At 55.5% G+C, this 27042-nt stretch overlaps 7 protein-coding genes across 7 annotated transcripts; 2 read left to right on the forward strand and 5 right to left on the reverse strand.

The window, feature by feature from the left end:
- Positions 1–289: 289 nt before the first annotated feature.
- B0H18DRAFT_977706 (uncharacterized protein) lies at positions 290–1713 on the reverse strand. Its single transcript, XM_048044273.1, has 4 exons — positions 1491–1713; positions 1341–1432; positions 880–1288; positions 290–824 (listed from the first exon to the last, which is right to left on the reverse strand). The coding sequence occupies exons 1-4, from the start codon at positions 1618–1620 to the stop codon at positions 349–351; spliced, it is 1107 nt and encodes a 368-aa protein (XP_047898541.1). The 5' UTR covers positions 1621–1713; the 3' UTR covers positions 290–348.
- Positions 1714–4313: 2600 nt separating this feature from the next.
- On the reverse strand, positions 4314–5188 carry B0H18DRAFT_977715 (uncharacterized protein). Its single transcript, XM_048044274.1, has 4 exons — positions 4841–5188; positions 4716–4790; positions 4612–4667; positions 4314–4554 (listed from the first exon to the last, which is right to left on the reverse strand). The coding sequence occupies exons 1-4, from the start codon at positions 4853–4855 to the stop codon at positions 4527–4529; spliced, it is 174 nt and encodes a 57-aa protein (XP_047898542.1). The 5' UTR covers positions 4856–5188; the 3' UTR covers positions 4314–4526.
- Positions 5189–5900: 712 nt separating this feature from the next.
- On the forward strand, positions 5901–7394 carry B0H18DRAFT_869278 (WD40 repeat-like protein; the record flags this gene model as incomplete). Its single annotated transcript, XM_048040000.1, has 11 exons — positions 5901–6005; positions 6069–6097; positions 6151–6223; positions 6278–6402; positions 6442–6482; positions 6535–6641; positions 6704–6783; positions 6836–6961; positions 7016–7164; positions 7228–7305; positions 7357–7394. The coding sequence occupies 11 exons, from the start codon at positions 5901–5903 to the stop codon at positions 7392–7394; spliced, it is 951 nt and encodes a 316-aa protein (XP_047898543.1).
- A 1738-nt stretch (positions 7395–9132) lies between these two features.
- Positions 9133–16190, forward strand: B0H18DRAFT_1114560 (NADPH-dependent glutamate synthase; the record flags this gene model as incomplete). Its single annotated transcript, XM_048033134.1, has 12 exons — positions 9133–9818; positions 9870–10081; positions 10135–11515; positions 11569–12869; positions 12934–14639; positions 14692–14876; positions 14929–14989; positions 15044–15205; positions 15260–15474; positions 15537–15589; positions 15646–15985; positions 16040–16190. The coding sequence occupies 12 exons, from the start codon at positions 9133–9135 to the stop codon at positions 16188–16190; spliced, it is 6453 nt and encodes a 2150-aa protein (XP_047898544.1).
- A 281-nt stretch (positions 16191–16471) lies between these two features.
- B0H18DRAFT_951282 (uncharacterized protein) lies at positions 16472–17555 on the reverse strand (the record flags this gene model as incomplete). The annotated part of the gene is made up of 2 exons (XM_048042017.1): positions 16472–17014; positions 17076–17555. The coding sequence occupies 2 exons, from the start codon at positions 17553–17555 to the stop codon at positions 16472–16474; spliced, it is 1023 nt and encodes a 340-aa protein (XP_047898545.1).
- Positions 17556–17974: 419 nt separating this feature from the next.
- Positions 17975–21313, reverse strand: B0H18DRAFT_1092426 (glycoside hydrolase family 55 protein; the record flags this gene model as incomplete). The annotated part of the gene is made up of 14 exons (XM_048032318.1): positions 17975–18380; positions 18441–18576; positions 18639–18715; positions 18829–18949; positions 19002–19134; positions 19189–19267; positions 19324–19552; positions 19614–20104; positions 20157–20204; positions 20256–20345; positions 20407–20655; positions 20738–20826; positions 20885–20995; positions 21051–21313. The coding sequence occupies 14 exons, from the start codon at positions 21311–21313 to the stop codon at positions 18154–18156; spliced, it is 2343 nt and encodes a 780-aa protein (XP_047898546.1). The 3' UTR covers positions 17975–18153.
- Positions 21314–22950: 1637 nt separating this feature from the next.
- On the reverse strand, positions 22951–26399 carry B0H18DRAFT_1181037 (glycoside hydrolase family 55 protein; the record flags this gene model as incomplete). The annotated part of the gene is made up of 15 exons (XM_048035962.1): positions 25949–26399; positions 25783–25872; positions 25612–25724; positions 25207–25422; positions 25050–25139; positions 24952–24999; positions 24490–24899; positions 24366–24425; positions 24116–24344; positions 23979–24057; positions 23799–23925; positions 23626–23746; positions 23430–23506; positions 23231–23366; positions 22951–23177 (listed from the first exon to the last, which is right to left on the reverse strand). Exons 1-15 carry the CDS (start codon positions 26200–26202, stop codon positions 22951–22953), a joined length of 2277 nt encoding a protein of 758 aa, XP_047898547.1. The 5' UTR covers positions 26203–26399.
- Between the last annotated feature and the right edge of the window lie 643 nt (positions 26400–27042).

Below are 27042 nucleotides of genomic sequence, written 5' to 3' on the forward strand. Positions count from 1 at the left end.
CTGCAAGCGGGAGAAGCGACGGCCAGGTCCAGAACATTCGTACATAGGTGCGGGTTTTCCAACGTGTGGCCGAACTTTGTTGTTATGGCGGGTGAGTGCCAGTACAGCTTTGAAGCGCTTTTGATTCTTAAGTTAGTTGATTTCCATCATGGTCAAGCTTCAATCTTGACGTCGGGGGAACCTGGTCGCCAATGAAGCGGCCCTATTAAATGCCCCGGTCCCTTCTCGACCTTCGTGGCTAGCTATCGTAGCCTTCCAACAGTTCTGCGACCGATGTTTGATACCGGTATCACCACGTCTCGCCTTATTGTGTACGATTCTGCTCAAAACTGGAATATATGTTGGTGACTATGAAATACCAGGCCCAAATGCTTCCCATGCAAGGAAACCTACACCCCACGGCCCAACACGAGCTAGGGTACGAGAAGCAGAGTACAGCCGACGACGAAGAGGTGTGAGGGATGTATCCTCATGAGGTGGGACATAGTACGGGTCGCGAAAGAATGAGAGTGGCCCGTCCTGTCGAAGTCTCTGTAGTACAATTTCTACAGCGGAATGCTTTGGCGACGGTGAAGCCACCCTATCTATGTGCACCACTTTTCTGGCCACGTCCCATGGTCTGCAAGCCACTTCATATGCCAATCCAGCAAATGCTCCGCCAGTCACGAGGGTGACAGCGTGAGCAGTCCTCGGAGCATGCCTACGCAGAGGCTCACTCGTACTCTGTCGCACCTCCGACGTTTGTGTCAAACGGTATGTAGCCGCCTTCGCTTTAATTGCAGCACGTCTTGTTACCTCAAATATGGAGAAGAAGAGGGCAAAGCCTGACGCCGCATAGAGGTTTGAGTAGGGGATACAGCACAAAAAAGGTTGCCGTACCACATATGTCCTTAGCGCAACCCCAGGCCCATCCGTCCCATCCACGCCCGGCCATTTCTCCGACATCCTTCATCCAATCACGGACTTGTCTTGCCTCGTGCACCTCTTCCAGTCGAGACCGTGTCGCAGCGGCTCTAGTACCACGAAAAACCTCCTTCCACGCGTGAGACCACCCTGAAGCCGATGAAGAGCCCCCTTCGATTGCAAGACGAACATTCTCGGCAGGCGCTGCAACGATGGCTTGCATTCCGCCAGCAGCAGCCCCAGATATTGCAGCCACTGTGATCGGGCAGTCTGAGAGATGGGGATCGAGAAGTTCAGAGACTTCAGAATACGTGGACCATAGCACATAGCCGAGGGCCCCATTGACGAGCATAGGAGGGATGAAGTGTTTTGGTATCACCATAAACTGCGAAGGTGTGTTAGCATCCCAGCACGATTGAACGTACTGAATTCCGCACCCCCTCCTGCTTGATCAACCACGACAGATACTGAGGCGAGAGTGATTTCCCATGATGCAGCGCTAGGTTCTTGAGGGTCTGCCATCCATTGACTAGGCGACACTGCGTGAGCATCGTCCGCAATAAGGCCAATGGGCTGGTGACATCTACCTTTCGCTGGACGAAAGAGGCGTACAGGTCGCGAGAAGTACAAGGCAAGGCTACGGGTCGCTGTGCGAGCGAGTGCCGCGTAGAAGGAGTTCGCCTGCTCCTGAAGACCGTCTTGGGAAATCGAGGACATGCATTTGCGAGAGCGTAGACAGGTCAAAGTAGTGCTTGCCACCGCCGGGCGTGAGACAGCTTGCACGGCGCGTCGGTGGCTCGGTGCCGATGGGCAGGCGGTGACAGTCAGATCACGATCTCGGCATATTCCGCGCCCCGAGATCGCCGGACGCCACTCTGTGTAACCTAGTGTAACACAACTGCGTGGACAACGAGTATGTCTCGGACTATTTACTCGGATGCGAGTTAGTCTCTACTGGCGCACTCAGGCTCAGCTGAGCGGCACAGACCAATCATTCTCTCCCGTTTCCTCTCACTCATAAAGACCATCATGAGAGGTCCACGGCACATCGGAATCAATACCTGCAAATCGGAGAAACGATATCTGCTAAGAGACATACAGCGAGGAGTAGCACCGTACGAAGGAACACGGAAAACCGATATGATATTTTAGTGGTTGGTGCGTGCCGAGCATCAAGGGACACTGCAGAAGGATGGAGCACACGCCGAGACACCGTGACAGTGATACCGTATGTCCCCGCATCGTACATCATATAGATTGCGGAGGGCTTTCCAGTTTTTTTTGTATGTTCCACAGCATTCGATTCATGAGTAAATTGAATAGCTAGCGAGGCACAGTAATGAGTCAACACAGAAAGACATAATGCTTCAATAATTGTAGGCTAACCTGGCCGTTGCGATTTGCGTGCGTTGCTAATTCACGTAAGGCGTCTGCGTATATATTGCCGTGCTACTGGCAGGAGCATCGTGACCTCCTCATTTTCTACCACCGAAATCTACACGTACCACAGGATGCTCGCTCTCGTACTCGAAGGCACTAGGCGCGACGCTACAGTTCCAGATTCGTCGGCATGTGGTTCTCTACAGACACGCTCCATGAAATAATGCCGTATATACCTCAAGTATCAGCACTCACCGCCTCATGCTATGAGCTTCTGTTGAATTTACTCAAACGTGCTACATGCGTGAGGCCAAGGATCTTATGTGCATGACTGATATTCGATGTCTTGACATATCAGATGGCATTTCAAACACCCAGCGATTGTATTGGACAATCCAGCCACGACGCCCGTGCCCTCATTCATTCCTGCAAGGAGGTGGTGTCAGTCCGCACGCCACAGCATAATTTTAGCGACTCTGAGTAAGTACCTCCATATGCTGATGGCACGACTGCCCTAGTATCCGTAATGCCATGAGCATGGGGACGCAAATTCCGTGACGATCGAGGCTTCTCGTGGCAACGGTCAACGATTCTGGTGGAAGCAACTGTGCCAACTTAATGAATCCCAGGTGGCATGCAGAAGTTCCCTCAAGTTAGCCGAGGTCGTGGCTGCCGTAGCAACAGTGTACCTCGCGGCTTGGTGTCAAGCGTGGGTTGACGGTGGGAATCTGCTAATGACTCACAGCGACAATGTCGGGCTGCAAGGAGTGACCGGAGTAGTAGGCGCGTATGGTCCCGAACGCACTGTCGAAGACGATCGGTGCGATAAGACCCCATTCGGTGTAACGGCCCTGTGTTTTTTACTAGACCACTCGGTCAGCAGCTATATGGTTTCTCAGCAGAGCAGAATGCATCGCGTAGGTAAATGGTCTCACGGCCGGTAGATGCGATGGTTCCGCGCACGCGACCGAGGTCATGTCTCTCGGATGCATGCGACAGAAAGCGAATACAGTATACCCAAGTTCCGGGGCTGCAGCTTCAAGGCGATGTCTTCCGATCCGCCGTTGCCGCGAGTTCATACCGTGAGCTCAAGAGATGATAACGTAAGCGAATACTTATGTTGCCGCTCACCTTCACTGCACTACGATCACAAATCTGTCTCACGGTGGGGCAACGAACCCCGGGCCCACAAGGGCGGAAGCTGATCATGGCGTAGAGAGCTTGAAGAATTTGCCCCACAATATACTCGGTCGTACAGAAATTTTGACGCAACCTATAAAATAAGACATGTTACATAGAGCAAGCCGTCAGTGAGCCAACTCAAGCGCGGAAGAGCCTGAGATCTCGAGTGCCGATCTCGATCTGCCTGGGCCGGCTTGTACCACGTGGCGTGAGACCCTATATCGGCTCTTTCAACAGTTCGTCAACTTGACCTTGCCTCGGCGACCACTGCCAATTCAACGGCTTGAAACGACCGTTGCCCCTGTCCCCCTTACACTGAAACAGCTGACGACGCTTCAAATGGCCGAAGCTAACGCACACAGACATCCTCTGCACTTCCACCCGAGGAAAGCAGATGCGACGCCGAAATTGTTCGCCAGTTTTCACTGTGGTTCATTACGGTCCCGCCGGCTTCTAGCATGCAATGTTTGAGGAGCCCCGGACTAGATCAGTGTTCCTCTAATCGCCCGCCGATTATCTAGACATGTCCTCGGATCGGGACAAGTTGGGTATGAGGTTCCCGAAGGTCGGCCGCCAGTGACGTACGTATGATAATGAGACCAATAGCTGATGCGCATGTCCGACTTTCAGGGAACGATTGGTTGATAGAGCGGCGTCTATGGCCACTTCACTTCAGTCGATAATGACATACTCATTACATTGTAGCCCTCTACCCAAACCCAAACGCGTTAGGTGTCGACGCAGTCCAGACCACTTGCAAGCGCATGGTCATGCCACATGTACCTTCGATGTTGGGAATGGGGTAGCGAATGCCGCATGACACAAGGCTGGGAGGCTGTCTTCTTCACACTGACATCAATAGCGAAGCCCTACGCTGCTCGAAGAAGTCCATGCATTACAAGTCAGTAGCCAACGTTCCAATCGATACATCTAGAGCCGGGAGAAGCTGATAGTCTATGGAAGAGGGATGGACGACGAAATGGCTACAACCTATCGCTAGAGTCCCACAGTATGACGCTGTCCGATGTGCTAGTCTAGTCCGTGAGCTTTGAGTATGATACTCAACCGATGCGTGTCAATACGTTGATTCTGGGAGAGGGCATGAGGAGGCAAGCGCATCAATCCACTTTAAACACTGGTACTTACGGAATTTTGATGGTGTTGTCGGTGCCGTCGACTTTGATGACAGCAACCTGCATAGCCTGTGTCCCGTTAGACACGAGAGGGGGGATTGACAATTGTGAGCCCACCTCGACAGTCTCGATGGCTTGCACCGTGCCATGTAATGCCTTGTTACCCTCGTAGAATGTAACACGGCTGCCCGCCTAGAGTCCAAGATTAATGCCAGCCACATGAACACTTTGGACATGCGTACCTGTATGTTGTCCATCGCAAGGGCTGGTCGGGTGAGACTCTCTCTTGCCGGGCACTAGCCGGGGCAGCAGATGTTCCTCTTATACACCTTCGATCATTAGGGGGAGAGGGGGCTAGAGCAGCCGTCAGTTCGCTCACCGGCACTTAGGAGTAAGTAATGAAAAGAAGGGGCGCATGAGAGAACACAGGTCAGCTCATTCGATACCAGCTGGAGAAATGTCAAGATGGATACGCCGACTTTTTGATCTCGTCATGATGCAGCGTGTTGAGGAAAAGGAGGTCCAGCCGGGTGAATGAACCGGGCATTGCAATAGATGATCGTCGGCGCTAAGGTCTGCCTTCAAGAAGCGATCCTCCGAGAAGGAACAGAAGGACCAGCCCAGGACCCTAGGCTACATGGAGAGATTAGTGAGCCAAAGTCTGACGGCTCATATAGGGAGACTACACAGAGGGCAGCTTCGCGGGAGAATTTCGATATGAAGAGGACAAAGCTGGCAAGAATCATAGAAGCGTCTCCACGAGCTGCGTATTGTACGTAAATTTAAAGCAGGCTGTAGGATCGACCGTGCTGAAATCGGCCATGCGACAGACCGCAGGGCCTAGGTCTCAGTGCCAGTGAGTCAGACAACTCAAATGTCACTGGAACACTCACCTTGACTGCGCCGTAGCATAGCTCAGCGTTCACCAGCGAGTGCTAAGTTGAGGATCGCATGACGCTCACTCCGAGTCAGGCTACGCTGCGCGAGAAGACTTGTAAGTTACCGTAGCCTAAGACCGGAGGTTGCCAGAAGTCGCGGTAGACAGTCAATACGGGCCAGCTGAAGCGACCATATCGAACAGTTGCAATTCAAGCGGGTAGCATCTCCGAGAGGTTGATTCAGTCGCACTGTCGGTAATCTCCCAGGCACGCTGAGTATGGAAGTTGTCCTGTCGTGCGCGTCACTGCAGTGCTTATGTAATTGTATCCCCGCGCGTCCCGAAATGTGTGGCCTGGAAGCAGGTTGCACACACCCACCATGCCTTCAACTACATCCAGAACAGCAGCACCCCCTCGTCATGACATGTCTGTGATCTTAGCAACGGGCTCGTACGATCATGATATACGATTCTGGGAAGCCTGGAGTGGTATTTGCTCCAGAACGATCGCGCGGAAAGAGGAGTCAGGAGTGAGGACGACGCTTGTGTGTTCCCATGAAGTGAGCTGATGAACCCTTCTTGGACTCCAACAGCAAGTGAATCGTTTAGCAATATCTCCGGAGTGAGTCCGCTTCGTCCCTCGCTACGAGATCTCACTCGTGAGCGGGCTCTCAGTAAGCGTCTGCTGGCCGCAGCGATTCATAAGAAGATCAACATCTACGAGGTATCCAGCACGTCTTCCACCCCCGTAGGTTTATCATTGTCAATTAAGAATCAGTCTAGTAGAGCTGAACCTGTCCAGCTCATCACCTTTGAAGGACACACCATGAATATTACTTCGGTGTCTTTCCACAGTGAAGGCAAGTGGCTGGTTACTGGAAGTGAAGACGGAACAATCAAGATCTGGGATCTTCGGTATATTTGGAGGTCTTTGTATCGTTCTCCTGACTGACCGGGCCGCCTCAGGAGTGCCCATCTCCACAGGAACTACGACAACGAGGCGCCTGGTAATTCTTAGTTCCCGTGTGCCGATCCCTTCGCAACGCTCACAATTCACAGTCAACGACGTAGTGGTCCATCCAAACCAGGGAGAACTCATTTCGTGTGACCAGGCCGGACGAATCAAACAATGGGACCTCTCGGAGAACATCTGTACCCACGAACTGGTACATTTTCTCATTGATGTTCCATCGTGTCAATGTTGACGCTCGATACGATATTCGTCTAGACCCCAGCTGGTGATACCCCTATGCGTTCTATCAGCCTTGCGTCGGATGGATCCTGCCTCGTTGCGGGAAATTACAAGGCGTGTTGAATCTATGGATAATTTGCGGTGTAACGGGCGGGACTGAACATCCAGACAGGGCAAGTGTTACGTTTGGAAGATTAATGAGGAACGTTCAGAACTGCCTCGGTTTCAAGCTGTCACAAAGTTCCAGGCGCATAACAAATACTTGACAAGGTGTCTTCTGAGCCCTGACGTGAAGTAAGCAAATGGAATAGCTCCTTGACGTATCCTCTCAATACCTTCACTACGCAGATACTTGGCCACGTGTTCAGCGGATACGACAGTCAAGATATGGTCCCTGACACCGTCATATGAATTCAGGCTTGAGAAGGTTCTTCAGGGACATCAACGATGGGTCTGGGACTGTGCGTTCAGTGCGGACTCAGCGTACCTCGTTACAGGTCAGCTATAGGCCGTTACGTACGGAAGTTGCCAATGGCCGCTAAGTCCGTCTCCCTCTCCAGCGTCATCAGATCACACAGCGCGTCTGTGGGAAATGGCCTCTGGCGAGACTGTTCGCCAGTACAATGGGCACCATAAAGGTTTGCAATTGCGTGTCCTGTCCGCCACACGCTGACCGTTGTGGGATATAGCGACAATATGTTGCGCTTTACACGACGGCGCTGGCTAGGTCTTCCGTCGAAAATTTTTGTACCTCGTGTACGTGTCGGAACGCTTCGCAGAGGCCAGCGCTGTACCTGGCGTGCAGCGGTGTTACAGCATCCGTGACTTGCTGTGTCCTGCAGCGGGTCCGTGCATTCTAGTAAGTAGGGCAGTGCCGTTCTCGAGGGCCACGCTCCGGCAGTCAATGGATTCTACGGCATGAGCCGTTGCATCTTGGACGCGCATTCCCCGGAGTCCAGGCTCACATTCATTCTGCTAACCGCTCATCGGATCGAGGACTGCCCCACCGAAATGGTGTTCGACCTGGTGGACGTCAAGCGTGACGAAGCGAGGAGGTGAGGATCTTGCTCCGCGCTAGAAGCAGTCTAAGGTCTTGATGGCGATCTCTAGTCAGTCCGGGGTCGATTGGACTACTTACACGACATCGGCGCCAACTGGACCCGCCTTGGCGCGGTGAACGAAGTGCGGGCTCAGTGATAACGCACGTGTCGGCCTGAGCAGCAGTAGCCACCGTTGACTCTGAGCGGTCTGCCGAGTTTGCGGCCAGTGTGCGATACAAAAGCGGGCTGCGTGGGTGACATTTCGTAAATCTACGTTCAGCACCAGCTTGCTGGAGCACCACTCTTCTGACTGCTCAGATCCGTTCAGACTGCGAGCATCGATGCGTCAGGAGGTGTTCCCGTGGAGTCTTCGCCCCGCGGCGATGTTCATCTATGAACCGGATCGTTCATGCTCAAAGTTGCAGGGCTTCGACTGGTGGACTGGCCCGCGCATCTCAGCTACTGTTACCGCGCGGTGAACATTGGGGGACCACTTACGTCGCGGGATAACAGTGAAGACCCGCAGGACCCGATAGAGGTGCATAGAGTTTCTTGCGGATCCCACAACGGTGTTTGCTGAGATTGGCCTTCGAGCCCTCTTCCCCCCGCCCCTGACGGGCGCACGAACATAGCGTGGCGGTATTCAGAGCGGGCGCGCCGCTGCTTCGAGGCCAGGTGCAGTCTGGAGAACCTAGATTGGCATCGGCAGGTGCGTCGAGCTTCTCGAGACCCGATCATCTTTTGTATGTGTGGCAGGGAAGCGTGTAGGTTGAGAGGTGCTATGGGTCTCCGAGTCGCCATGGCTGTCGGCACACACCTACGCTTTAACGCCTTTGCCAGTTGTGTGCACGTTCGAATTTGAATACAATGGATTTCGGTGATCCCGTTCCCGCGCCCGCAGCACGAGCGGGTGTTCAGTTGTTCCCCATTGATCGACGGAGTGCGCTCGGAGTGCCTTGCATCGTGCGATAAGAAATGAACCAAGATAATTGTCATTTGTGATCGACGGATCCTATGCGACGGGCGATCTCCGCAGGCCTCCCCTGGCTGGTGCAGGCACTGCGCTGAGTGTGCAGGCGGGCGCAGCGAGGCGGCGGGGGCTGGCTTCCGGCGGATGGCCGCGGGGCGTGGCGGGCGCGGGGCATGACAAGAGCGGGCGCCGTGATTGGCCGGCCAAGGCGGGGAGCGGGCGCCTAGGGGCCGGGAGCGGTGTGGCGATCGGTTTTCCGGAAGAGAAATATTGGCTTTCTCCTGGCTCACTCGGATTCCTTCGGGTCGCCGGGCGTGAACGTTCTCCAAGTGACTCCATCCGTCCGCCAGACTCGCATAGAAATTCAGACCCACAGCTCCTCCCGCCGCCATCTCCCCAGCAGGAACACTCGCATCCCAGCACTTCCTGCCCGCTGCCGTCTACAGAGCCGTTCTATGGCCATCGCGCATTCTCATACCCCCTCTGCACTCCTGGATCACCCCCTACCCGTGTCCGACGACGACACTCAAAATGGTTTCAACACCGTAGAGCGCGACCCCACCTCCTGGGACGGCGCCCTCCCCGCCAGCCAGGGTCTATACGAAAATCAGTACGAGAAGGATGCCTGTGGTGTCGGCTTCATCTGTCAAATCAAGGGCGAACAGAGCCACAAAATCGTCTCGGACGCGCGACAGCTTCTCTGCGCCATGACCCACCGCGGGGCGACAGGCGCAGACAGCCGTGATGGCGATGGTGCTGGTGTCATGACAGGTATTCCTCACCTCTTCTTCAAGCGTGAGGCCGAGCGAGACATCGGCGCCGAGCTGCCCGACGCTGGGCAGTATGCCGTCGGAAATGTCTTCTTCAGGGCGAACGACCCTGTCGGCATGCAGAAGCAGCAGGCCGTGTTCTCCAAGATCGCAGGGGATCTGGGCCTGCGCGTTCTGGGATGGAGGGAGGTGCCTACTGACGGGACGATCTTGGGTCCTGCTGCTGCCAGTAAGGAACCTACCATCATGCAGCCCTTCGTTGTGCTTCGATCCCACTACGGAGACGGCAACACCCCTCGCGGCAGCGCATTCGATGCTACCCACTTCGAGCGTCAACTCTACGTCCTCCGTAAGCACGCTACCCATAGCATGTGAGTTGTCTTTCCCCTCTTATCCCATGTCGAAGCTGAAGCGCTGTGAAGCACACTCTCGAAAGGCTTCTACGTCTGCTCCCTCTCGAGCAAGAACATCGTTTACAAGGGCCAGCTCTCCCCGCCGCAAGTCTACAACTACTACCATGACCTGAACCATGTGCTCTACAGCTCTCATTTCGCGCTCGTACACTCCCGTTTCTCTACCAACACATTCCCCAGCTGGGACCGCGCGCAACCCATGAGATGGGCTGCCCATAATGGTAAGATTCTCCTGCGGATCTACCTGGTCTGGCGTTGAACATTCCCTCGTTAGGTGAGATTAACACCATCCGTGGCAACAAGAACTGGATGCGCGCACGCGAGGGTGTTCTATCTTCTTCCCACTTCGGCGACCAGCTCGATCTGCTTTACCCGATCATCGAGTCCGGCGGATCTGACTCCGCGGCGTTTGATAACGTTCTCGAGCTACTGGTTGTCAACGGCGTCTTGACGCTCCCAGAATCCGTGATGATGTTGATCCCCGAGGCGTGGCAGGGGAACGACACGATGGAGCCGGGGAAGGCGGCCTTCTATAACTGGGCAGCCTGCTTGCAGGAGCCTTGGGACGGTCCTGCGCTCTTCGCGTTCAGCGATGGCCGCTACTGCGGTGCCAACCTCGACCGGAATGGCTTGCGTCCCTGCCGGTATGTCGTGACGAACGAGGACATTATTGTTTGTGCGTCCGAGGTGGGCGCCGTCTTCATCCCTCCAGAGAAGGTCGTCTCGAAGGGCCGCCTCAAGCCCGGGCGCATGCTTCTCGTCGACACTGTGGAGGGCCGCATCGTCGACGACAAGGAGTTGAAGCAGAGCACCGCCGCCAAGCAGAACTTTGCTTCGTGGATCGAGACGCATGTCCTGCATGTCCCGAACATCGTCAAGCGCGTCAAGCGTTCGCAGTCCATTGACCCCGTCATCGACGAGTACTCGCTGAGCACGGACCCGAAGCTCCTCGCGTTCGGATACACCGTCGAACAGCTCAACATGCTTCTCCTGCCCATGGTCACCGACGGTAAGGAGGCGCTTGGCTCTATGGGCAACGACGCGCCGCTCGCATGCATGTCCACGCAATGCCGCCTCATCTACGAGTACTTCCGCCAGCTCTTCGCTCAGGTGACGAACCCTCCTATCGACCCGATCCGCGAGAGCATCGTCATGTCGCTCGAGGCGTACATCGGGCCCGAGGGCAACCTGCTCGAGATGAACCCGCAGCAGTGCCAACGCATCCTCCTCCGCTCCCCCATCCTCACCATGGAGGAGATGAACGCGATGAAGAGCCTGAAGTACGCGTACTCGACCTGGCCGTCGCGCGTCATCGACATCACCTTCCCGAAGGAGCAAGGCCTGCCGGGATACCGGGTCGCGCTCGAGCGCGTCTGCAGCGAGGCGATGGAGGCTATCGAGGAGGGCGTGAAGGTCATCGTCCTCTCGGACCGCGCGACTGGCATCGACCGCATTCCCTTGTCGGCTTTGATCGCTGTCGGCGGTGTTCACCAGCACTTGGTCGCGCAGAAGAAGCGCGCTAAGGTCGCCCTGCTCGTCGAGACTGGTGAGGCGCGTGAGGTTCACCACCTTTGCGTTCTCCTGGGTTATGGTGCCGACGGTATTTGCCCGTGGCTGGCGTTGGAGTGCATCCACAAGGTTGTTCGTGAGGGCTTGTGAGTATCGATACCATTCCGTACATGAGGGCCTTGCTCACCACGTCCTACAGGGTCAAGGACAACAAGACCTACGAGGAGCTTCTGGAGAACTTCCGCCACTCCGTTGACAGCGGCATCCTCAAGGTCATGTCCAAGATGGGTATCTCCACGCTGCAGTCGTACAAGGGCGCGCAGATCTTCGAGGCGCTCGGCCTGCACACCGAGGTCATCGAGGCGTGTTTCACGGGCACCGCGAGCCGTGTCCAGGGTGCTACGTTCGACCTCCTAGCGATGGACGCGTTTGAGATGCACGAGCGCGGATGGCCGACGCGCGACACCGTCCTCCCTCCGGGCATGCCCGAGTCTGGCGACTACCACTGGCGCTCCGGCGGCGAGGCGCACATCAACGACCCGTCCGGCGTCGCGAACCTCCAGGACGCTGTGCGCGAGAAGAACCAGCGCGCGTACGACGCGTACGCGGACAATGCGAACCAGCAAACTCGCCACGTGCACCTCCGAGGCTTGCTCGACTTCCGCTACGAGAACGCTACTCCTATCCCCATCGAGCAAGTCGAGCCGTGGAGCGAGATCGTGCGCCGCTTCGTCACCGGCGCGATGTCGTACGGTTCGATCTCGATGGAAGCGCACTCGACGCTCGCCATCGCCATGAACCGTCTCGGCGGCAAGTCGAACACGGGTGAGGGTGGGGAGGACGCGGAGCGTTCGCTGGTCCTAGCGAACGGCGATACGATGCGGTCCGCGATCAAGCAGGTCGCGTCCGGTCGTTTCGGTGTCACCTCGAACTACCTGGCCGACGCGAACGAGCTGCAGATCAAGATGGCGCAGGGCGCGAAGCCCGGAGAGGGCGGTGAGCTGCCTGGTCACAAGGTCTCTACGTCCATCGCTCGCACTCGTCACTCGACCGCCGGCGTCGGTCTCATCTCGCCCCCGCCTCACCACGACATCTACTCCATTGAGGATCTGAAGCAGCTCATCTACGACCTGAAGTGCTCGAACCCTCGCGCGCGTGTCTCCGTGAAGCTTGTCTCAGAGGTCGGCGTCGGTATCGTCGCCAGCGGTGTCGCGAAGGCGAAGGCAGACCACATCCTGATCTCTGGCCACGACGGTGGTACAGGTGCTTCGCGCTGGACGGGTATCAAGCACGCTGGTCTGCCGTGGGAGCTTGGTTTGGCTGAGACGCATCAGACCCTCGTCTTGAACGACCTTCGTGGCCGTGTCACTGTGCAGACGGACGGTCAGATCAGGACGGGCCGTGACATCGCCATCGCATGTCTTCTGGGTGCCGAGGAGTGGGGCTTTGCTACTACGCCTCTCATCGCTATGGGCTGTATCATGATGAGGAAGTGTCACTGTAAGTTCTGATCCCATGGTTGCCCCGCACCTTGTGTACTTTGTGTACTAATCGTGCATCGCAGTGAACACTTGCCCAGTCGGTATCGCCACCCAGGACCCTCAGCTGCGCGCGAAGTTCGCTGGTCAGCCCGAACAGGTCATCAATTTCTTCTATTACATCGCCGAGGAACTCCGTGCCTACATGGCGAAGCTTGGTTTCCGTACCATCAACGAGATGGTTGGTCGCGCGGACATGCTCAAGGTCGACGAGAAGCTCCGCACGCCGAAGACCGCGCACCTCGACCTCTCCGCGATCCTCAAGCCTGCGTGGCAGATGCGCCGCGGTGCGGCCACGTATCGTGTCCGTCCCCAGGACCACAAGCTCTACATCCGCCTCGACAACAAGTTCATCGACGAGTCCGAGCCCGCTCTTACGAAGGGCCTGCCTGTCCATATCGAGTGTGACGTCACGAACACCGACCGCGCACTTGGCACTTCGTTGTCATATCGGGTTTCCAAGCTTTACGGCGAGGAGGGCCTGCCCAGGGACACCATCCACATCAACATGAGCGGATCTGCCGGACAGTCTCTCGGCGCATTCCTTGCTCCTGGTATCACGATTGAGCTGGAGGGTGACGCAAACGACTACGTGGGCAAGGGCTTGTCCGGTGGTCGCCTGATCCTGTACCCTCCGAAGCAGTCCACGTTCAAGGCCGAGGAGAACATCATTGCCGGCAACGTTTGTCTGTACGGCGCGACGTCGGGTGAGGCGTTCATTCGTGGAGTCGCCGCGGAGCGTTTCGCAGTCAGAAACTCCGGTGCCAACGCCGTCGTAGAGGGAACCGGTGACCATGGCTGCGAGTACATGACTGGCGGCCGTGTGGTCGTTCTCGGAAGTACCGGACGGAACTTCGCCGCCGGTATGAGCGGAGGAATTGCCTACGTTCTGGACACTGCGCACACATTCGCCTCTAAGGTTAACATGGAGATGGTGGAACTCGGAAAGGTCACCGATCCCCGTGAGATCGCGCAGCTGCGTGGGTTGATCGAGGACCATCGCCACTACACCGGATCTGAGGTCGCAGATCGTGTCCTCCATGACTTCCATCATTTGCTTCCGCTATTCGTCCGCGTCATGCCCATGGATTACAAGCGTGTACTCGAGGAGCAGGCTGTCAAGGCCAAGGAGGAGAAGATGCGGCAAAGCGTGGTCGACCTCATTCCGTCGCGGACCGCGAGCCAGGTTGACCTGGCTTCGGAAGGTCTCGAGGACATCCTCACCCCGAAGGAGCGTCCTCTTTTGACTCCCATGCGTTCATCCTCGAAGGCTCGCCACGAGCCTCTGATGCTTGATATGGAGGATTCCTTGGTGGACGATGCCACGACAAAGCAGCGTTTGAATAAGCTGGACAAGACACGCGGATTCATGAAATACAAGCGTCTCACGGAGACGTACCGCCCCCCTCGCAAGCGGGTCAAGGACTGGAAGGAGATCTCCACACGCCTGACTGAGGAAGAACTGAAGTACCAGTCCGCGCGTTGCATGGATTGCGGTGTTCCGTTCTGCCAGTCCGACACCGGCTGCCCGATTTCCAATATCATTCCCAAGTGGAACGACCTCGTCTTCAAGAATCAATGGCAAGATGCGCTTAACCGTCTTCTGATGACGAACAATTTCCCCGAGTTCACAGGTCGTGTGTGCCCTGCGCCTTGCGAGGGGGCATGTGTGCTGGGTATAAATGAACAGCCGGTGGGTATTAAGAGCATTGAATGCGCCATCATCGACAAGGTGTGTTACTTCGGACCTTTTTCTTGCGTCCTTGTCTGATGCGCATGTGCAGGGCTTCGAGATGGGGTGGATGCAACCCAAGATCCCTCAGTTCCGTACGGGCCGCAAGATTGCTATCATTGGGGCTGGACCAGCAGGTTTAGCTTGCGCAGACCAATTGAACAAGGCTGGCCACACCGTTACGGTGTACGACCGTAATGATCGCATGGGTGGTCTTCTCATGTACGGCATCCCGAAGTGAGTGCTTTCCGCTGTCTGGAGTGAGAGACGCGTTCTAACTTTGCATCAGTATGAAGCTCGACAAGTCGGTCGTGCAGCGGCGCCTGGATCTTATGGCCGCCGAGGGCGTGGTGAGTATCCCATGATCAACGACTGCGAGATTGCGTTAACTGATACGGTCGTAGACGTTCGTGCCCAACACGCACGTTGGCAAGGATATCGATGTCAACGACCTCCGTGCCGAAAACGACGCCGTCATCATGTCCACCGGTGCTACATGGCCTCGTGATTTGAAGATCCCCCACCGTGAAGCCGATGGTATTCATTTCGCCATGGAGTACCTGCAGGTACGCTAGCAGTATCCTCGTCCCTTCTGAGTGGCGCTAACAAGCCTTTTGTAGCTGAACACGAAGTCCCTGCTGGATTCTGAGCTCCAAAACGGCAACTATATCAGCGCGAAGGGCAAGGACGTCATCGTCATCGGTGGCGGTGATACTGGAAACGACTGCATTGGCACTGCGATGCGTCACGGAGCCAAATCGGTCACGAACTTCGAGCTGCTCCCCAAGCCGCCTGCTGCTAGAGGAAGAGATAACCCGTGGCCGCAGTGGCCGAGGTGAGTGTGATCTTCTCCCGCGATACAATAGAGAGGTACTGATGATCTGCGTCGCAATTCAGGGTCTTCCGTACCGATTACGGACATACCGAAGTCGCGGCTCACTTTGGCAATGGTACGTATCGAGTGCTGTCATATGGCATCGATTCGCTCATGTTTGTATGGTTGCAGATCCTCGTGAATATTGCATCTCCACCAAGGACTTCGTCGTGGATGACGAGGGCAAGCTCGCGGGACTTAACACTGTTCGTGTCGAGTGGACGAAGGACAGCGGTGGACGCTGGAAGATGGAGGAGGTTCCCGGCTCCGAGAAGTTCTTCCCGGCACAGCTTGTCTTCCTCGCACTCGGTTTCCTTGGACCCGAGTCTGACGCTATCAAGGCTCTTGGGCTCAAGCAGGACGCACGGTCGAACATCCAGACGCCGCAGAAGAGCTACCACACCAGCGTCGATGGTGTCTTCGCCGCCGGTGACTGCCGCCGTGGCCAGTCTCTAATCGTCTGGGGTATCAAGTGAGTATTTATACATGAATGTATATGGTCAGTGTCTGACGGCGGCATTTACAGCGAGGGACGCATGTGCGCTGCTGAGGTCGACAGATGGCTTAGCGGTGGCAAGACGAGACTGCCTGATGACGGAGGGATCAAGAAGCGGGTCTTCATTCCCCCCGCGAGTACGCTCTCGAGTGGAACGCAGGTAGTGCAGGTCGAGGCTTAAACGGGCGCGAGGGTCACTCTGGTTGTCTATTTCATGATTGCTATGCATCTGACGAACGGCTACGCTTGTATAATTCACTTCAACACTACGTCTACGCTACGTTGTATGAGTAGTTCACTACGATATGGCAACATTGTATCGAATATAGTTTGCTTTCACCTGAGGATACATCGGAGCGAGACTGAAGTACATCGACTCAGCAGCGGGTATAATACAAAGATGGATGGATACATATGAATAACGACAAGCCGAGGCCTCAACGTTTCGACATACACAGGCACTCATCGCATTTGCTCTTCTTCGTAAATACGCACACCACCTTTGCCCCAAGATTCGAGGATGGCCTTCCCAGCACCCGTAGGTTGGGTGAACGCGATCTCACCCTTCCTGGGGTCGAGGGGGCATCCCAGAATGAAGTTCTGCGCCGCGGCGGTGAGCAAGTGTGTCGCTACACCGAGTCGGCGATGGGTAGAAGAGACAAATAGGCGAGGAATGCCCATAGGGGTCGGAAGCGGAGCAGGGTGGACGTATAAATTCGTCGACGTGTCGACGGGTATCAAACTGTGGAGGGGACGGCGAGCGGGAGCTGCGCTACCGGGCGCAGGATTAGAGGTGCGCGCTGCGAGATCGGCGTCGGTCGCGATGGCCATGGCGGTGGAGATACGCTGTGCGATGACACAACCGACGATCTTCTCGCGTGGGGTAAGGGATGTGCTCGAAGACGTGGAGAGTAGGAAGAGGTAGATCTTGCATTGTTTGAGAACAGCCGGAGAAAGAGGGGGAGAGGACAGAGCGAGGCTCATCGTCTCGAGGAGTATGGTGAGCTACAAAGAACATGCATTGTAAGAACCCCTTGAACGAGATGTAGGAATAAATTCGTCATACCTTGGCACCGATCTTGCCCCCTACGTCCGGACGGAAGCTGACCATGCGACCCTTGGTGCCGTTCTTCAGCTTCACGCCTGTGGCCAACTCCTCAACATTTGCCTTCGACGCCTCGCGCTCTTCTTCGCGGCCCCATTCCAGGCCGCGTTGCACCCTGGCGCAGTGCTTTCGATGGAGACTCTCATCGTCGGGAGCACCCATGGTGTACGAGAGGTCGCAGCGCTCGCACGTCTTGAGAACAGTGACGTCAAGAGCGAAATGCAGCTGAGTGAGCTTCTGCTGCTTCTTGGATGCGTCGGCTGCGCCTTTCTTGCCCTTCAGCACGTCTTTGCCCTTGACAGAGCCTAAGACAGACTTGCGCGGCCTCTTGGAAGAGGGCGAGGGAGAGTTTGGCGCGGAGGAGTCCTCGAGGAAGGAGCGCTTTCGCTTCACAGGTGGTGGAGAGCTTGAGGCGAGGTCGGACGGCGGCGTGGACGGCATAGGGGGCAGGCGAGAAGCCCGTGTAGTGTATGTTCGTTTGAGGTCAGGAGCCATCACAGTGTTTGACAAGAGATGGAGGAAGGAGGGGAGGGAGAGTGAGGAGGGATAGTGTGATCCGGTGAGGCGATCATATACACCGCGTCGCGTTGGCTTTGTTTGGCGTTTGCGCACTTCGCGCGTCAGTCACATGACTTTCGCGTGGACGCGTTTCTCGACCGTCGAAAATTATCAAGCTCTCGACACAGTACGACGAGGAGCGCGTAGTCGGAGATGTAGATCCGCTGTACTACATTGCCCTGTACTCACTGCCACAGCTCTGAGTACTAGCCCTCGATCACACCTCCGGCTTTCTTGCGAGACTCTGAGCCGGTAATCAACCAGAGTGACAGGTGAGATAGTGTATTATCTATTCTATTCACAACATATCTTGCTACCCATGACACGATATACCCCAGGAGTCAAGACTATTAAAGGGGAATATACACACGACCAAGAAAAGACCGTAAGACATAAAGGAGGGCCGCCCACGGCGCCCTTCTCAGAGCGATTCGGACATGAGATAAATAAGAACGAAGGTGATAGCGAAGAGCGACACTCTTCACTGTGTCCAGGACGTGACCGTGTCTTGAATACCATCAGTGTTGCTGCTAGCCGCTATGACAGGCGAGCTATCGACGCTGAGCAAATTGACGACACCGACAGTCGATAAACTATAAAGGCCAATTCGGGTGGACGATGAGTCTACGTTGACGATCTGCATCTGGCAGGTCGTCGTATTGAGGCAGGTCTGGCCGTAGTCCTGGTAGAAACTGTAAAGGCCCGCACCTAGTATACGCAGGGTTCAAGGTTAGGTCCAAAGCGGTTTATCGTGTGTACAGGACGTACCAAAGACAGTGATGTCTGTCGACGACTGAACGTAGAGGCCCCACGCAGCAGTCAAGCTAATGGGGAAGCTAGGATCTTTGTAGGTGCCATTGATGGAAAATGGGACTGGGGGAACTGGTAGAGGTTGGAAATAGGGCTGAACAATTGAAGCATCCCGTCGGTCTCAAACGAATCTAGATGTGTAGTACAACCACGTACAGTTTCCGACTGCATCACTCCAATGTAGTGGTTCTGTGCCCCGGCGAGGTTGTACTGATACAGGACGTGGTGTTCAGCTAAGCGACAGGTCAGCCCGTCTAATCAAGTCTTCGCGGAATTGCGACTCACAAGCTAATAGTAACAAGACCAAAAATCAACATAAGGACAAGACATCAGAGAGCCGACGCACCGGTGCCAATCATCCAGACAGGTCCTGCTGACTCTGACAAGATACCCCTGCCACTGTAGAGTGTTAGGTTGCTCTGAGCAGCGTCGTCAAGATCATGGTCTGCGAGCCACACCCAAGTGCCCTGCAACGGTGTCAGCGCCGCTTCTTGAACAACCGAGTAAGAGGAAGCCTGCCTCGATATACGCATTGGAGTTGGCCGTTAAGTGCAAGCCGAGGAACGCCGCCGAACAAGACGGTGAATTCATCTCCATCTCCACGCCATCGCACTGCGCCACCTCTAAATCCGTGCCTACAGCACCTCCCAGACTACAACATCAGCGATCAGCGATCAGCAAACTTTTCAACATAGCTTGGACGTACCGGATGAAACTATCCCACATGCCAGCGCCGCCTTGAGCGGGCGAGTTGACATTCCACTCGACAACGATCGCACCGGCGGCTGTTTAGATGTTTAGATGAGCCTGACACTCGTGCGGGGAAAATGAGAGCGCGTACCAGGTCCCTTCGTGGTGAAAATCATGTTCGAGATTTCCATGATACCTGACGAGCCCGGTGCACCGACTTGCACGACCGGCGAAGGATTGGTCTGATCCTCGAAGGCCGAACCAGATCCCATGATGGCTGCCCACACCTCGCCGACCATCTGCGTTCCTGCGGGGATCTGAAGCGTGCTGGTGACGACGTAGGTTCCGGCGTCGAAATAGATGATGGCGCAGCCGGAGTACTTGGAGACGGGGATCAGCACGATGCAACGCACATCCGAAAGGTCTCCAACTTAATCATACCTTGTTGAAGACAGCTTGGAGCGCGGCCGTGTCGTCCGTCGAGCCGTCACCCTTTGCGCCCTGGTCCTTGACGCTCACGAACTGATCCACAGCGTAGTCCTCATACTGCGGTATCGTCCGGCCAAAGATCTTGTCGCCAGCCATGAGGCTGCTCGCCTTGGATGGCCCAGTGATGTCTCCCGCCGTGAACGTTGCGGAACCGCTCGTACCGGAGTACACGTTGCCTTGGCCCCAGCTGTCGATCGTCATCGTTCCGCCCTCAAGAAGTGCTTCAGTGTGGTTGAGGACGCTGACGGCCGCGGATACATTGTTCAGCACGATGTTATTGAGGACAATGGATCCGGCGAGTGTGCCATTTGAGGCTTCGGAGGTCCGGTAGAAGACGGGTGTGTTGGACGCGGTAGCGTCGATGATTGCCATCGACCCGGCGGTCTGGGTAGCTTTGGTCAAACCGCCGGTCGTCACATCGAAGCCAACTTCACAGTCGTTGACTCAAGTAGCAACGTGAGTGATAAGGGAATGTTGGTTTTGAGTCGTACTCACTCGTCACATCCTGGAAAGTCCAGCCCCAGTTCCAGGCCATGTAGACAGCTGTCGGATAATTACTTGATACACTACAAAATCAGTCGACCAAGTACACACCAGTCTGGCAGTTGTTCATGGTCACGTTGCGGACAGTGAACTGCTGGTTGCCCAACCACATGGCATACTTGCCTCCGTTGAAGACCAAGTCTATTGTCGCGAGGTAACATCAACAGTACATCCCGGACCATCGCGTTGCAGCACGGCTCACCTCCCATCTTGCCACCACTACCGTTCTCCATGAAGATACCCTGGTGCGCCGTGTCGCTCGCAGTGCTCATCTCGAAGACGACATTATGAAGCGACGTAGCCTGCGAGACCTGCCAGTGGATGCCGGTCGAGCTCGCGTTCGCCGGGGTATCGGTCAGGTCGATGACGAAGTTGCGCACGGCACGGTAGAAGTTGTTCGTGGCGTTGTACCAATTCGCTCCGTTGCCGCCTGTTAGATACGGGTTTGCGTCTGACAATGAAGGTAATTAATTGCTATAGTATGGGTTTCAAAACTCGATCGAGAAATCGGACACCGCGAGTGTTTGACTTACCGATGACCGCCAATCCGGTAAAATTCCGTGAGGCCAGTAGGGTGGGTGGTACCTTCGCATCACCGATCATCTGCGTGTAATATGTCAAGCTATAGATTCGCGTCGTAAGCACGACGTCACGGATGTTAGACCACAGGCTTGACGCACTTGAGCGGGGCCGATACCTTGTAGGTACCCTGAGGGAAGTAGACAACCGCAGGTGTGACGGTGGACGATGCGCAAGTCCCATTGCCACAGCTGTCCAGTGAAATCGCGGAGCTGAGAGCCAGTAATGAGTACATGACCAACAGAGACATCAGGGAATTGTGTGTACTTGATGGCATCGGTGTCATCTGCATTGCCGTCACCAACCGCACCGTAGTCCTCTACATTACGGAAGACGGTGTAGGAACTAGGGTCCGGGTTAAAGGCTGAAATGCCTTGGTGCTTGATGCTTTGCATCCAATAGGGATCCGTGGGGGCAGCGGTCCCGCTGGTGAGGGCAGAAGAGCATGCCGACCCTAGAGCTAGAGCAGCAGGCGCGGAGGCCAGAAAGCCATATGTCAAAGATATCAAAGAAAGAACAGGCGCCAACATGGCGATGAAGGAGAGACAGGAACTTGGACCTGAAGGAGGCGGGCGTAATGGAGCTGAACAAAATGAGGAATTTGCTGGAGGCCTATATAGCACCACAAGAAGCGTGCCATGCAGTGTTGTGCTGCTGTTTCCGGTAGTTGCAAGAGGCCGTTAATATGTTCGATTGACGACTCCGCTGAATACTCTCACCCGGATCTAAATTAGCGCTGTTCGAACAGTCTTGAGGTGAGACAGGTTATGATGTCGGACACTGGCAGACTCGGAGTGCGTGCTTGTTCGGACACAAGAACGCATCAGTGTACCCAGAGACTTGTTGCAAGAGCACTTTGGTTCGACCCAGGTCCCACCGCGGAGCAACAAAGCATATAGCGTAGACGTGAAGCTTCGAGTTTCAGTAGGTGCATAAATCCAGGAGTGATCCGGATGTAGTCTGGGATAAGTATGGACGTCGCGTAAAGATGCAGAAGCTCACACCGGCACCCGAGGCCTGAGATTGTAGGTTGTCAGCTCAGTGCGACGGCGAAGAGCGATACTATAGCAAAACACATCAATGTCCTGGAAGTTGGAGTCCTGCAGTCAACGTGCATTGTGGCTAGGACAGGACACACGAACTTACTCAGCTATGTCATTTATCCCAACCCATGCAAGACATCTCCGAGAGCCACTGAAGTGACTCAAATACGGTGGTTCCAAAAGGTAGCCGCCGACTCAGCCTGTTGGTCCTCGCACTGCCAGGGTTATGTACCGTTCGTGGGCTCAGCTCCTTCTCGGCCGGGCTTACTGAGTTCCTGTTTGCTGTGATTGCTGGGAATCGCGCGTACTGTACCGCACAGTACGCAGTGTCATCTCGCGGGGGTCTTGAATCATGTGGCTGCACGGTGTTAGGGCCGGCCTGTGGCACTGAAACGCGAACATGTGATCGCGCCTGCAGCCTCAGCTTCAAACAGGCTTGCGCATGGGCCCGGGTACCGCTGCGAGGGCGACTTGCGCGAGATACTAATTCACGTTGCCGACATGACGAAGTCACCCTGGAGACCTGAGGCCTGAGGCCTGAGGAGGTCTTGGCGACGCGGTGTCAGTCAATGAGCTAGTATGCTGTGAGATTCAGACAGAGTATGACACACCTCCGAGTGAATGGCTCGCGTTGGCAAGACTGCATGGTTCACGCATCATCCCCTCGACGCCGTCACGTTGTCACCCAGACGGAACAGTCCTCGAAACTTCGCATGCGTGACGCTCTCGACACGGTACAATAACGAATGCTAAATCGGAGATGTCTTTCTGTGCAACACTCCCCTATGCCTAATTTCGCCCGTTTGCTCTTACATAGGTCGACCGTCGACCTATCCTGAGCCCTCGATCACACCGAATCTTTTTGCGACTCGGCTCTGGGGTACTCAACCAGATGATGAGACCGTGTATCCTCTATAACTATTCAATTCATAATTCACAACCTGTCGTGCATCCCATGACGATATGCCTCAGGCCACGGGCCTTCAGATTAGTGAAATGTAACATATGCACACAACCCAGGAAAGACTGTCTACATAAAGGAGGGGACGCCCAGAGCACACTGCTCAGTGCAATCTGGACATGATATCAAAAAGGACGACAGCGATAGCGAAGAGCGACGCTCTTCACTGTGTCCAGGCCGTGATCGTGTTCTGAATACCGTCAACGTTTCCGATAGCTGCGATGACAGGCGCGCTGACGACACTCAGCGAGTTGACGACACCGACAGTCGATAGACTGTAAACGCTAATCCCCGTGGACGATGAGTCCACGTTGACGATCTGCGTCTGGCAGGTAGTCGTATCGAGGCAGATCTGGTTGTAGTCCTGGAAGAAGCTGTAGAGGCCGGCGCCTGGCATACGAAAGGTTGAGTCAAAAACGGTATATCATGTGTGCAGAACGTACCGAAGACAGTGATGTCTGTCGACGACTGAATGGAGAGGCCCCACGCAGCGGTCAAGTCCAGGGGGGAGCTGGGGTCCTTGTAGGTGCCGTTGATAGAGAACGGGAGCGGGGGAACTGGTAGAGGTTGGAAATAGGGCTGACCGAGTGCAGGATCCCATCAGTCTCAAAGCGAATGAAACATTGCAGCGCGCCCACGTACAGACTCCGACTGCATCACTCCGATGTAGTGGTCCTGCGCCCCGGCGAGGTTATACTGATACAGGACGTGGTGCTCAGCTACGCAAAAGGTCAGCCCGTCTAATCAAGTCTTCGCGAGATTGCGACTCACAAGCTAATAGAAGCAAGAGCAAAAATCAATGTTAGAGCAAGACGTTGACGTCAGAGACCTAACGCACCCGTGCCAATCATCCAGACAGGTCCTGCAGACTCTGACAAGATACCCCTGCCACTGTAAAGAGTCACGTTGCTCTGAGAGACGTCGTCAAGATCATGGTCTGCGAGCCAAACCCAAGTGCCCTGCAGCGGTATCAGTATCACCTCTTGAACAGCCGAGAAAGAGGAAGCCTGCCTCGATGTATGCATTCGAGCTGGGAGTCAAGTGCAAGCCGAGGAAGGCCGCGAAACAAGACGGCGAATACATCTCCATGCCGCCGCACTGCGACACCTGCATATCCGTGCCTGCAGCACCTCCCAGACTACGACATCACCGTCAGCAATCAGCAAACTTTCAACAAGAATTAGGACGGACCGGATGTAGCTGTCCCACATGCCAGCGCCGCCTTGAGCGGGTGAGTTCACATTCCACTCGACGACGATCGCACCGGCGGCTGTTGAGATGCTTCAATAAACCTGACACTCGTATGGAGGACGAGACAGAGTCCGCACCAGGTCCTTTCGTGGTGAAAACCATGTTCGAGATTTCCATGATGCCTGACGATCCTGGTGCGCCGACTTGGACGACAGGTAAGGGGTTGGTCTGGTCCTCGAAGGCCGAACCAGATCCCATGATGGCTGCCCATGCCTCGCCGACCATCTGCGTGCCCGCGGGGATCTGAAGAGTGCTGGTGACGACATAGGTTCCGGCGTCGAAGTAGATGATGGAGCAGCCGGAGTACTAAGAGACGGGGGTCAGTACGTAGGAGACCGGTACGGTGCGATGCACACCCGGAAGGTCTCCATACCTTGTCGAATACAGCTTGGAGTGCGGCCGTGTCGTCCGTCGAGCCGTCACCCTTTGCGCCTTGGTCCTTGACGCTCACGAACTGATCCACAGCGTAGTCCTCATACTGCGGTATCGTCCGCCCAAAGATCTTGTCGCCCGCCATGAGGCTGCTCGCCTTGGATGGACCAGTGATATCTCCCGCCGTGAATGTCGCGGAACCGCCCGTGCCGGAGAATACGTTACCCTGGCCCCAGCTGTTGATCGTCGTCGTGCCACCTGGGAGCACCTCGGCGCCGTTGAGGACGCTGACGGCCGAGGGCACGTTGTTCAGCACAATGTTGTTGAGGACAACGGATCCGGCGAGTGTGCCGTTGGAGGCTTGGGAGGTCCGGTAGAAGATAGGCGTATCGGACGCGGTAGCGTCGATGATTGCCATCGCCCCGGCGGTTTGCATAGCCTTGGACACACCACCGGTCGTCACGTCGAAGCCAACTTCACAGCCGTTGACTAAAGTGGCGACGTGAGTAACGAGGAAACATTAGCGTTCAGTCGTGCTCACTCGTCACATCCTGGAATGTCCAGTCCCAGTTCCAGGCCATGTAGACAGCTGTCGGAGGATTAGGTGATGCATCAAAAAGCAGTTGGGCAGCTACGCACCGGTCTTGCAGTTGTTCATAGTCACGTTGCGAACAGTGAATTGTTGGTTGCCCAGCCACATAGCATACTTGCCTCCGTTGAAGACCAAGTCTAGTTGCGCCGCAGCATCAACATGACATCCCAGACCCAAGACATGGGAACGGGCAGCCCAACTCACCTCCCATCTTGCCTCCACTACCGCTCTCCATGAAAACACCCTGGTGCGCCGTGTCGTTCGCGGTGCTCATCTCGAAGACGACATTGTGAAGCGACGTGGCCTGCGAGACCTGCCAGTGGATGCCGGTCGAGGTGGCGCTCGACGGGGTATTGGTCAGGTCAATGACGAAGTTGCGCACGGCACGGTAGAAGTTGTTCGTGGCGCCGTACCAACTCGCTCCGTTGCCGCCCGTTAGGTACGGGTTTGCATCTAACAATGAAGAGAATTACTTTCAATATAGGTTCCTAAAGCACAACAGACCCAAGCAAGAAAACATATCAAGCATGATCTTGCATTTGAGCTTTGAGATGATAACCATCCGGGAGGGCAACCTCCGAGCAGTCGTGCCGAGACACTTGAGAGAACAGACATTGCGAGTGCTTGACTTACCGATGACCGCCAATCCCGCGAAATCCGACGAGGCCAGCAGGGTGGGTGGTACCTTCGCATCACCGATCATCTGCGTATAATATGTCAAGCTTTAGACTCACATTGTGAGCACGACGTCACGGATGTTAGACCACAGAGTAGACGCACTTGAGCGGGGCCGATACCTTGTAGGTACCCTGAGGGAAGTAAACAACCGCGGGTGTGACGGTGGACGATGGGCAAGTCCCGTTGCCACAGCTGCCCAGTGAAATAGCTGCGCTGGGAGCCAGTAATGAGTACACAGGTAGCAAAGACATCAAGGGACTGTGCACACTTAATGGCATCGGTGTCATCTGCATTACCGTCGCCAACCGCGCCGTAGTCCTTCACGTTACGGAGGACGGGGTAGGAACCAGGATCCGGGTTGAAGGCTGAACTACCTTGGTGCTTGATGCTTTGCATCCAATAAGGATCCGTGGGGGCAGCGGTTCCGCTGGTGAGGGCAGAAGAGCATGCCGTCCCTAGCGCGAGAGCAGCAGGCGCAGAGGCCAAAAAGCCGTACGTGAAAGAAAGAACGAGCGCCAACATGGCGATGAAGGAGAGACGGGAAGGAGGCGCACGTAACGGAGCTGATCAGGACGGTGGAACTGCTCAATGCTTATATAGCACCACAAGGAAGCGTGCCAAGTGTGGTGCTTCTGTCGCTACGATGGTAGCAGAACCGGGTAGCTGAAAGAGCCTCGCCGTTGTTCAGTATGTTCGACCGACGACGCTGTATCCCTCACCGGGATCCGAAACGGCGCTACGCGAACAGTCTTGAGGTGAGAAAAGGTGTGGTGGAACGAAGGCGCAGCAACGTTCGGACACGAGAAAGGTGAGCGTAGTGCTCAGCGACTTGCTGCAACTGCACTTTGGTTCATCCCAGGTCCCACTGCGCGACGGGGGCATCCGTCGCCTAAATAAACGGTCGGGAAGACCTGTGGCGGACGCGTAACGTAACGCTCGCCTTCGAACCGTTTCCGAGACCAGTCGGCGCGGAGCAACAAAGCAAATCACGTCATGGTGAAGTTCCAGTGAGGTGCAACGAATCGAGAGTAATCCGGATGTGGCCAGGGATATGGGCGTATTAAATTGTGGAAGCTCTCACTGGCACCTGAGATGAGCATCCGTGGGTGATCAGCTCACCGCGATACTGTAGCAAAATACAGTGGTATTCTGGAAGGTCAGAGGCTTTCAGCTAGTGCTAAGTGCACGCTGGAATCAGAATGCATTGTGGCTAGGACTCAGATGCGGCAGACACGATCTTGCTTAACTATGTCATTTGTCCCGGGGACAAAGCCCCATCTCGGCCTCGGCAGAAACGGGTTTACGGGGCTCCTCGTTACTGAGATTTGTCGCAACCTCAGAGCGACAAGCGACTGCGCAGTG

This window comes from Fomitopsis serialis (assembly GCF_022376445.1).
Source record: "Fomitopsis serialis strain Sig1Antser10 chromosome Unknown B0H18scaffold_5, whole genome shotgun sequence".
Taxonomy (NCBI): domain Eukaryota; kingdom Fungi; phylum Basidiomycota; class Agaricomycetes; order Polyporales; family Fomitopsidaceae; genus Fomitopsis; species Fomitopsis serialis.